Source organism: Choloepus didactylus, chromosome 14 (genome assembly GCF_015220235.1).
Source record: "Choloepus didactylus isolate mChoDid1 chromosome 14, mChoDid1.pri, whole genome shotgun sequence".
In the NCBI taxonomy this organism is placed as follows: Eukaryota; Metazoa; Chordata; class Mammalia; order Pilosa; family Megalonychidae; genus Choloepus; species Choloepus didactylus.
This window is the reverse complement of record NC_051320.1, coordinates 55,843,699-55,854,920: the sequence shown is the minus strand read 5'-3', so window position 1 is coordinate 55,854,920 and position 11,222 is coordinate 55,843,699. Positions and strand designations below refer to the sequence as shown.

General features: G+C 39.6%; 1 protein-coding gene and 1 pseudogene across 8 annotated transcripts in view; both read left to right on the top strand.

The window, feature by feature from the left end:
- The first annotated feature begins 572 nt into the window (after positions 1–572).
- LOC119509351 lies at positions 573–952 on the top strand (annotated as a pseudogene).
- Positions 953–6,642: 5,690 nt separating this feature from the next.
- RGS22 (regulator of G protein signaling 22) overlaps positions 6,643–11,222 on the top strand; it is a 235,743-nt gene continuing 231,163 nt past the window's right edge. For 6 of the 8 annotated variants that reach the window (XR_005211587.1, XM_037802561.1, XM_037802562.1 and 3 more), the window contains exons 1-2: positions 6,644–6,855; positions 7,433–7,461. Coding sequence is in view for 7 of the 8 variants with exons in the window: in XM_037802561.1 (XP_037658489.1) it covers positions 6,831–6,855; positions 7,433–7,461 (54 nt within the window). In the remaining variant the exon portion in view is untranslated. Of the gene's footprint in view, positions 6,856–7,432; positions 7,462–11,222 lie in introns of all 8 variants that reach the window. The other 2 variants (XM_037802557.1, XM_037802558.1) reach the window with 1 other exon arrangement.

The window sequence follows — 11,222 nt, the reverse complement described above, 5'->3', positions numbered from 1 at the left end:
TCCTTTGCCCATTTTTAAATTGGGTTGTCTTTTTATTGTTGATATATAGGAAATCTTTTATATATTCTGGATATTAAACCTTTATGAGGCATATATTTCCAAATATTTTCTCCTATTCTGTAAGTTTTCTTTTCACTTTTTTGATAATGCCCATTGATGCACAAAAGTTTTTAATTTTGATGAATTCTAATTTATTCTTTTCTTTTGTTGATTGTGTTTGCTGTTGTCTGAGAATCCATTTCTTAAAACAAGGTCCTGAATATTTCCTCCTGTATTTTTTCCTGAGAGTTTCTGTTTTTTCCTTTTAGCTCTTATATTTAGATCACTGATCCATTTTGAGTTAACTTTTGTATATGGTGTGAGGTAGGGGTTTAATTTCATTCCTTTGCCATGTGGATATCTGGTTTTCCTTGTTGAAGAGACTATTCTTTCCCTATTGAGAGGACTTGGTGGACTTGACACCATTGTCAAAAATCAGTTGACTAGAAAAGGGAAGTGGCTGTTGCCAGAGCCAGAAACTCTGCCACCGCTGCCTCTAGAGCCAGGCTCTTCAGAGCTGCTGTCGCACCACCATGCCCTCTGAGAAGACCTTCAAGCAGCACTGCACCATCCAACATAAAGTAGAAGATGTTTGACTTATCCGAGAGCAGCATCCTACCAAAATCCTGGTGTTAACAGAAAGATATAAGGGTGAGAAGCAACTTCCTGTCTTTGATAAAACCAAGTTCCTTGTACCAGATCATGTCAACATGAGTGAACTAATAAAAATAATTAGATGGTGCTTGCAGCTGAATGCTAATCAGGCCTTCTTCCTACTGGTGAATGGACACAGCATGGTGAGCATTTCTCCATACTCATCTCTGAAGTCTACGAAAGCAAGAAGGATGAAGATGGATTCCTGTATATTGAATATGTCTCTCAGGAGACATCTGGAATGATATTGTTGGTGTAAGGGTGGAAGAAGCATCTATTCTAAAAATTTTTAAACCCTTACACCAAGGCAAAAATACACACACACACACACACACACACACAAAACAGGAAGAGGGTGTTAACAACTGAGACTAATCAGTCATCAGTCACGGTTCATCAAAACAGTAGTGTTCCCCCTTAGGACTTGTAGGAAGTTGTTTTGTATTTCAAGCAGAAAAACTGAGCTCCAAATGAACACATTCAGCTTTGGAAAACTGTTATTTAACCTAGGGCATCTTGTTTTCAAATTTTAGAAGTTTTAAAATACATTTTAAGTGGCCAATAAAAGAGATCTTAGAGTTATTTTAATGCACTTTTTTCCCCAATGGGGAAACTTGCAATTCAAGCAGTAACTTAAAGGCATTCAGAGAGACACTCTTCTCCTTAAGTCCACAGAACCTGCCAACTTTTTATAGAAAGGTTTCCATTCAGCTAAAGAAACCTCCGTAGGAGGATCTTTAGGCACATGTTGTCAAGCATAACTCCTCCCACCCCCACCCCGAGAATCATTTGCCGTCATAGTTGGTGCAAAGCAGAGTGCATGGGGGTGTAAAAAACAACTCTCACCCCCAAATGCTGGTCAACGTTCCTGGTTTCTAATAAGATGTATACTAAGTCAGGTCTCCTGCAGCTTTAGGAAGCTTGGTAAAACACCAAGCTGCTGTGTCTTTGGTTTGTTTTCTAGACAATTACTTGCAGAAAAACACCACAGCTTTGTAGGAATCTTGAATAATTTAGAATTTTAGTCTATCTTCTAAGAAGGGCAAGAGAAACAAGGAGTGGCATTTCTTAATTTGAATTTTCTCTGAGAACTCAAACTAGTACCTGATTTGGTAAATAAATAAGCAGTTATATTACTTTCATTAGGACAGTGGAAATAATTAAAAAGCATTAAAACTCAGATGTATGCCCTTGTGCCTTTTAGCTTAAAGCTATAAACGATTCATGCTGTTAAATGTGCAACCAAAATATATTATTAAATATTTCTCACATTTTTTAAGAGTACTTATCACTGTTAGGTGAAACAACCATCACAATTCCCCCACTCTTAAATGCTTCCCACTACTTGCATTTACTATTTGGTTTACTATTTATTATTTTCATGGGAGTATCACAGAATGATCTCAGATATATGTCAATTTAGACCATCTATGTAGCAGATCTATTCTGCATCTTTCGGTATGTGTGGAATGCCTGTATCTCTCAGTGGGAGTTGTTTGCTGATGTGGCTGGGAAAGTAGTCTTACTCCTGAGCCTTGAAGGGATCCACCGTGTCCTTGCCTGCCACCACCACGTGTCTGTCCACATTGCTAATTTTGAATATATTTTTACCATATTATGTAAATTTTCAAACAGCCTGTCTTTTTCAGATTGTGCAGGCCATTATATCTGACATTCTTTCAACTACTGTAAATAAAAAAAAAAAACAAACCAAAAAACAAAAATACCATGCTGAGAGGGGTGACTTCTAGCCCACATTTGTGGGTTGTCACTTTATTTATAGGCTCTTTAAGACAAGTACATTTTTAATGAACTAAGGGGAATAAAGGCACAACTAAAAAGTGTCCAAAAAAATCAATTGGCTATAGATGTAAGAGTTTATTTCTGGACTCTAGATTCTATTCCATTGATCTATATGTCCGTCTTTGTGTGAGTACCACACTGTTTTGATTACTATCACTTTGTAGTAAGTTTTGAAATCAGGAAGTGTGAGTGCTCCAACTTCGTGCTTTTTCAAGATTGTTTTGGCTGTTCAGGGCATCTTACATATGAATTTGAGGATTGGCTTTTTCATTTCTGAAATTTCGATTGGGATTATGTTGAATTATGTAAGTTGTTATTTACATCTTAACAATATTAAGTCTTCCAATCCATGAATATGGGATGCCTTTGTATTTATTTAAGTCTTAATTTCTGTCAGCAATATGTTATAGTTTTCATTGTACAAGTCTTTCACATCCTTGGTTAAATTTATTCTTAGGTATTTTATTCTTTTAGATGCTATTGTAAATGGAATAGTTTTCTTGATTTCCCTTTCAGATTGTTCATTGTCGGTGTATAGAAACACAACTGATTTTTGTGTGTTGACCTTATAACCTGCCACTTTGCTAAATTCTAGTAGTTTTCTTGTGGATTCTTTGGGATTTTCTATATATAGGATCATGCCATCTGCGAATGGAGTTTTATTTCTTTTCTAATTTTGATGCTTTTTACTTCTTTATCTTGCTTAATTTCTCTGGTAGAACTTCTAGTACAATATTGAATAGCAGTGATGAAATACAGTCCTCCTTGTCTTGTTCCTGACCTTAGGGGGAAAGTTTTCCATCTTTTATGTTGTTATTGTGGGTTTTACTTATGTGTCCTCTATCATGTTGATGAAGTTCCCTTTTTAGTGTTTTTATCAAGCACGGGGATGGAGAGAAGAGAGAAGTATTTGAGGCAGTGAAACTGTTCTCAAATCGTGGTGATGGTCGCACAACTCTGTGAATATACTAAAAACCACTGAATTGTACACTTTTGAAAGGTGAGTTGTTTGATATGTGAAGTATATCTCAAAATTGTTACCAAAAATAAAAATTCACTAAAACATTACAGTTTATAACCTAGGCATTGGGGTTAAAGTTATTGTGTTGTTTTGATTCTCATGCTGTTTTTTAAATATCAGGAGACTATTTTTAGAGAGAAAGACTGTACAGCATAGTGGCTAGCACAAAGGCTTTGGAATCAGAGAGACCTGGAATGAGTTCTGGCTTCAAAATTTTCAAGCTGTGTTTCTGGACAAATTACCTAACCTCTATAGGCTCAGTTTCCCAAACTGTAAATTGAGAATAATACTGCCAATCTTTTAGGGTTGTGTTAGAGGACCATAGTTAAGTGTGTAATAAGTGTTAGCTGCTGTTAATATTAATATTAAAACAAATATTAAGTAAAATAAAATGGCTGCCTGCATTGGGCATTGCTGGGAGAAGACCCCATTCTAAGAAGGGCTTTTCCAAAAGACAACGGGGTTTTTGAGAAAATGGAACACATCCTACAGGGTTGGTGATAAGCAACATTTGGTGATAAAACTAGTTTCTTTCCAGCAGAGAGAGCATACCAGAAAAGACAAACATACCATACTAATCAATGTATATTGCTCCCCACTTTGTAAGACCCACCCCCTGTGTAAAGTGGAAACTTAATGTCAGCCAAATAGAATATTTCCTCACTTGCTTCCCCCTTCACCCTATATGATTTTCTCTTTTCACCCCCCTCCCCCCACTCTCTCACCAGTAGTGGTCCCTTCTAGTTTCTGAATGGGATGCTGCCTGATTCATGAATAGCTCAATAAAGCTGTGAGGTCCTAAACTGCATGAAAAGTTTTTCTTTTATTACAAGCTATTGACTCCTCATCAGTTTGTCTATGTAAAACAGGGATTAACTAAATCTGTGAGCAGGGTACAGTACAGAACAATTGCAATGGAAGGGAACTCCAAGAGTTTCAACAAATATCTACTGAGTAGCAAGCACCACAGTGGATGCTGGGGGATAATATAAGACATAGCTCCCTCAATCCTTGGGAGTTTACAGTCTGGGTGGGTGGCATTGGGGGAAGAGGGTGTACCATCCTGTATAGATGATTTTAATATTAATATGGATTTAGGATATGTATTTGCACAAAGTATATAGGAGCAAAAGGAGTATACAGGAGAAGGGGGTTCATGGGAAACAATACTGGAGGAGATGACACCCAAGCTAAGTCTTGAAAAATGAGGAAATTTAGCTTGGTAAAGAAAGGCAAGAGGGTTTCCCAGCACAAGCAAACACCAGGAAGGCCCATTTGATTATTCTCAAGTTTGTCTCTCCCAAATTCCGGGCTCCTGTGCCAATTGCAAAGTCAACATCTTCACTTAGATGGCTAATAGACTTCTTAAGCTCCTCTCCCAACATACACAGCATTCCCCATCTCCAATGATGGCAACTCCATCCTTCTGGTTGCTTAGGCCAAAAACTTTAGAGTCATTCTCAACTACTTTCTTTGCTTCCTTCTCACATCTGACTTGGCAAGAGAACCTCTTAGCTCTTCCTAAGGACAGGTTTGAGGACTCAGATTCGGTATACAGAATCTGAGTCCTCAAACCTGTACTGCTACCTTACTGGTCTGATTCACCATCAGCTCTTGCCTGCTTCTGCTCTTGTTCACCTACAATTTACTTTCCTTATGACACTCAGCATGATCCTTTTAAGATACAGTAAAATCATACTTCTCCATTCAGAATCTCCATTCAGAACTCTTCTATGGTTGTCATTTCACTGCAAATGAAAGCTGGAGTCCTTAACGATGGCCAACAAAGTCCTTTGTGATCTGTTCCCCCACAACTTCCCTTTCCTTTCTTCTGCTCCCCTCTCTTGACCTGATTGGGTCCTCTGATTTTTGGTGGCTTATTGTTTTTGTTGTTGTTGTTTTGTTTTTTTCCTATTTAATACTGAAAGGCAATAAAAAGAACTACACTGATAATATACTTCCTTGCAATACAAGCACCCATTGTCTTATACTTTGCTTGATGAAAACATTTTCATACCTGCAGGTCAGCCTTGGAATGCACCTACCCTGTAAGAGGCAAATGTGGAGCCACTGAAGGTTTTAAGTAGGTCAGGTTTGCATTTAGATTATTTTATTTTCATCATAGAGAATGAATTTAAGGGGAACTCCACTGGAAGCAAAGACAGGAAGAGAGAGACGTTAGTAAATATTTACAAACAGTAAAACAGGAGCCTATATAAGATTTTGGTTGCTTTTGGGAGTGGAGAGGAGATTCCAGATTTAGCAGGTAGAGTTGGCAGGACCTACTGTTTGACTGAATACAGCTTTGGGGAAAAGTTTAGGATAACTCCCAGGCTTCTGGCTTTAGTCATTCGGTGGAAAAAAAATACCATTTACTGAACATTGGATTTATGTACGAAGATGAAGTTTGAAGATAAGGAATGTGGAAGATGTAAATTTGATTTCAGATATTTTGAGTAGGAAGCTCCCAACCAAGAGCCATACTGGGTCCAGCAAGCAACTGGATTTAGGGTTTTTAGGCTCAGCAGTGGGGGTCTGGGCTGGAAATTTGAGTTAGGCATGAGTTTAACGAAAATTTTTTTCTAATTAGAATCTTTTTTTATTTTTATTTTTCAATTTCACTTTTACACTTCAATTATAACTTTTTCCTGATCATACTAGGGGCATCCTCAACTTCCTATCCCCTCTTCAGTAATCTCCTCCGGTAATTTTTAAAACAAAATCTTGAAAATGCAGCAGTTCTAACTCATTCAAGCAAATCTGATCCCTAAAGCACCTGAGTATTTAACATTTATGGAAGTATTTCACGCAACTGTGAACGAGATCAAGAACTGTGTGTGGAACGACCTTCCGTCTCAAGAAAACTCCTTAGACGGGACTCCTCTTTTTACCTTCTCTTGGGACCAGCCCGTCCTGCCTCCTCTCCAGAGTCCACTTACTAGGCTGGTGAGGCCTGAGCGGCGGTCACCACAGTAACGGGGACCCCGCCACTTCGGCCCTTAAGGGCGACGCGTGTCTCCCGGGCCTCCTCCGGCAGAAGAGAGGGCTTGAGGCGGCCCCGGCGTTCCCTCCTCCGCCCAGAGGCCCCGAAACGCGGGTGACCGCCCGGCCTCCCTCGCCGCCGGCCTGTCGGGCGCCCGCATTGTCTAAGCTCCATAGCAACTCGGGCGAGGCGGAGGCGCCACCAGCAAGCGCAGCCTCAAGGCTCGCGCGCCGCGTCCGCTCCGGGAAGAGACCGGCCCTGAAGGGCGCTGGGCCCGGCATGGGGTCCTGACTGCCCCGCCGGGCGCCCGGCGCAGGAAACGGCGGCGGCATGCGCGACAGGCGGCTCACCGCGGGTAGGTGGTCGGGCCCGGCCACGCCGCTAGGCCGACGAGGACCAGGACGCTGTCCGGGTGGACGGCCCGCGGCCTCTCGGCCGCCGGGGGGCCTTTCCACCACGCACCCGCCAGCCATGCACCCGCCTCTGAATTTTACTTCTAATTGCCGGGATGTCTCCTCTTCCAAACATTCGAAGAACTGGCTTCATTGCCTTCTCATTCCTTTTTATTATGAATTTCACTCCCATCCGCCCCCTCCCGTTCCCACTTACATTGCCTAATCGATGCCATGTTATTTTATCTTGCTTAAGTCTCCATTTTGCAGCTGGAATAATGGAGGCCTCCATCTTTTAAGGTTAACAGCAGAGTCACAGTGAATTAGTGACCAAACTAGGTTCCAGAGGTCTTTCCTCCCCACTTCCACCTTGAATTCCAACTTAAAATTCAATCCATGTGCACAGAATGAACAGAGGGCCAAAATTTACTGAGCTTGCCTGTGTATAAAGCAAGGCTAGGCGCGGTCTCAAATTATTTCATTTACTTGAAAAGGAAATCAGATTTGAGTGAGATAATGTAATATTTTGTTTTGTTTCAGAGCCACCAGCTATTACAGAAGAAGAATTTGTAAGTACAGTTTTGAGGGGCTACTTACTTTTTTTTTGTTTTTTACTTTTTTTAAACAACTTTATTAAGATGTAATCCGCACACCATACAATTCACTTATTCAGGTGTAAAACTTAATGGTTTTTTTTTTTTTTAATTAAATTCAGTTTTATTGAAATACATTCACACACCATACAGTCATCCATGATATACAATCCACTGTCCACAGTATGATAACATAGTTATGCTTTCATCACCAAGGGGCTACTTACTTTTATCCCTGGTTTTTTTTTAATAGCAAATATTAGGTTATAGAAGAATGTTGTGTGGTTCTTTTTCCTTCTTTTTGCCAAATGAATATACTAGAAGCTTTGATTTAGTAACAATGGTGAGTACAAGACCTTTTTACATTCTTTAACAGGTACATTTTTAAGAAGGGACCAATTGTATGGTGAATGCTGTTCATTGTTAAAGTTCTTTCACATAAATTACCTCATTTAATTTCTCTGAACTCTTTACTAACTCCATGAGAGGTAGGGTTTTATCTCCATGGTTTTATTGTGCTGTGACTGCAGCTCCTGGTTGCAGTAAACATTACAAAATGGCATTGATTGAAAAGCATTGTCAAATTATATTTATAATTCCTTTACAGATGTACTAAATCTTGTTCTCATTTGAGACTTCTGGAAGAGTTGAGTAATAAATACTTTGCCAAGGATGTTATATACACTCTCATTTAGATGAGTACTATATTTAGTGTGGGTTTTATTCTAATTCTTGTACATTTGAGGGTCTTGCCCAAGATTACAAAGGGGATTGCAGAGCCTGAACCTACTAAGGTCTGAGCTAAATTCCAGGAGCTCTACCCATTTCTCTGTATTATCTGCTTGTGCCCTTCAGCACTTATTTCTCTTGTTGATTAATTATCTTATTTGCTTTTGGCTTTTCTTCATCTCACACAAGGATCTGTATATTCATGGTACAGTGTTAGTTGCTGCAGATAAGTCCCAATAAGTTCACAGTGTAGCAGGGGCCTATGAAAGAAGAGAGGGCTAAGACTGTGTTTGCTGGCAGCTTCCATTTTTACCCTTCCAGGCTTTTGGTCCACTACAGAGAGAGAGATCAAGGTAGAGGCTCACGGTGCATGTCAGAAACTCCTTCCATCTTCTGGCAGTGTTAACAGAACTCTGTTTAGTGGTAAATTTCTTTAAGCTGCTCCAGGCTTCTCTGAACTGCTTTTCATTCCAGCAGGAAGTGAGCATTTCTGGAGCCTGCTAATCTTTTCCCATACATTTCAGGCATAAGCTCTCTGAGGAGCATTCAGCAACATTCCACCTAAATTTTGAGCCCTATTTGGGTACTCAGACTAGCTTGAAGACTCTATTAGCCACTCCTTTTGGCTTTTTTGACACCACTGTCTCCTAGTTCTCCCATCTCTCATTCTTATTCCCTTTTCCTGGCTTTTCCTTTTCTTTTCCCTTGAAAGTGTTGACTTTCTTCAGAATTCTGTTCTACAGGCTTTCTCTGGGTGAGCTCCTATTCCCCTCCTATAACTTCAGCTTCCCCTCTTTCATGGGACTTCCAAATTTATACCTCCAGCCCAGGCACCTCTTCTGATGCCAGAACTGTATATACAATAGGTTATTGGGTATCTTCATCATCTGGATGTCCCTGGGTCATCTCACCACTCAAACTTATCCCCGTCCCACCCCCAATTCTGTTTTTCCTCTTTTTTTTTTTTAATTTTTGTTATGGTGCCACCAGCCATTCAGTCACCCAGACCAGAGCCTTTCTTCCCTTTTCTTCACCCTCCACCTGCAATCATTTACCAAGTTCCTCTCGTAGCCAGATCTTTTTCTCCATCCTCACAGCTACTGTCTTATTTCAGGCCCTCATCCCTGGGCCTGGATTTTGGCAGTAGTCCTAACTGATATCACTACCTCCAGTGTTCCCTCTGCCAATTCCAATTTATCTTTGCCTAAAGCATAAAATGCAAACTTCTGTGCTTCAACTGTACTGAATTACTTGCTGTTGCTTTGTTCTGTCTACCTTCAGATTTTCCCTTCTCCTATTGCTCTTACCCAAGCTATCAGATTACTATTAACTCTTTTTTAAAAAAATTACCATGTTAGTCATGGGGCATGTTACTCAACTTTTTAGAGCTTTTATTAATAGCTATTATTTATTGAATCCTGACTACATGCTAGTATTTAGCCTCAAAACAACCCTGTTAGATAGGTGCTATTACCCTCACTTCACAAACCAGAAAATCGAAGTTCACAGAGGTTAAGTAACTTGGCCTGAAGTCATGCATCTGGAAATTAGCAGAGCCAGGATATCAGACTCCTTGCTTTAGCATTCAGAACCTTTTCTGTAACTTTTCAGCCTTCTTCAACCTTACCTCCCAATACTTTTCTATGTGATAAAGACAACATTCATATTGTTTTCGGTTTATAAAGTACTTCCACATGCCTTTTGCTCAAGCCAAACTGCCCTCCTTGCCTCCCTGCCTTTGCTGTTGAGTTTTGTCTCAGTTGCCCTTCCCCATCTATTTCACAATCTTGCACATTCTTCAAGGCCTAGCTCATCTCCTCCATAAAACCTTTCCAACCTAAAACATCCAGGCTGGCTTTGAGCTCTGTGCAGTTTTCAGTCCAGACCAGTTTGTGATGGGATCCTCAAATTCATCAGCTCTCCAAGCAAGATTAAAGAATTATTATGACATGCACATATATTTATGTCTGTTTTTCAAAAGTGTGAAAGTATTGTTCTCATTAATAAACTGCATATTCCTAGAAAAAAGTGTGTGGCGGAGAACTCGAGTTCCCCAAAATCCATTCTCCCCCTTTCCAAATAGATACTAAGCACATTGCTGTCCTCCCTTGCAGCTAAACGTGGTTATGTAACTAAATTCTGACCAATAGGTTGCAAGCACAAATATCATATCCTATTTCTGGGAGGCTAATATTTGCAGAGATTAAATAACTGACCCCTAGGTCATACAGCTAGTAACTTACTGAGCCACAATTAGAATCTGGGTCATTCTGACTCTTAACAATCATATAAGTGTAAATGGAAAGAATGTGTCCTTTTTCTTCTTTCCTTCTGGCTGGAATGAGGTTGTGATGGCTGGAGCTAAAGTAGTTATCTTGAATTATGAGGTGGAAGTGGCATCTTAAGGATGGCAGAGTAACAAGGTAAAAGGAAACTGATATTTTGGAAGCTATAAAACCAGCTCTGGACTGTTTATGTCTACATGAGAGAAATAAACTTGTATTTTATTTAAATCACTGTTATCTTGGTTTCCCATCATTGGCAATAGAACTATATATATATATTCTTCATAAAAACTAAAATATAAATCCTCCACAGCAAAAGACTAGAGTTCAGACTGATTTTATGATATACTGGGATTTGATTATATTTTAGGTCCACGTTGAGAAAAGTTTAATATGAGACCGACTTCTTAAATTATATTTCAACTTGAAAAGAAAATAAATTAATATTAAAGATTTTAGTACCTGACTCTTAAATCCAAAAAATTCTGTCTTTCTCTTATGTACCTTAAAAATAGTTGTGCTGTATTTTTTGGAGCTATGCAAGTAACTATTGCATGCTTCAATAAGTCTTTGTACTCAGAAAGTTGAATATAGAATTACCATATGACCTGGCAATTCCACTCCTAGGTATGTACCCAAAAGAATTGAAAGCAGGGACTTGAACAAGTGTTTGTACACCAGTGTTCATCACAGCATTATTCACGACAGCCAAAAGGTGGAAGT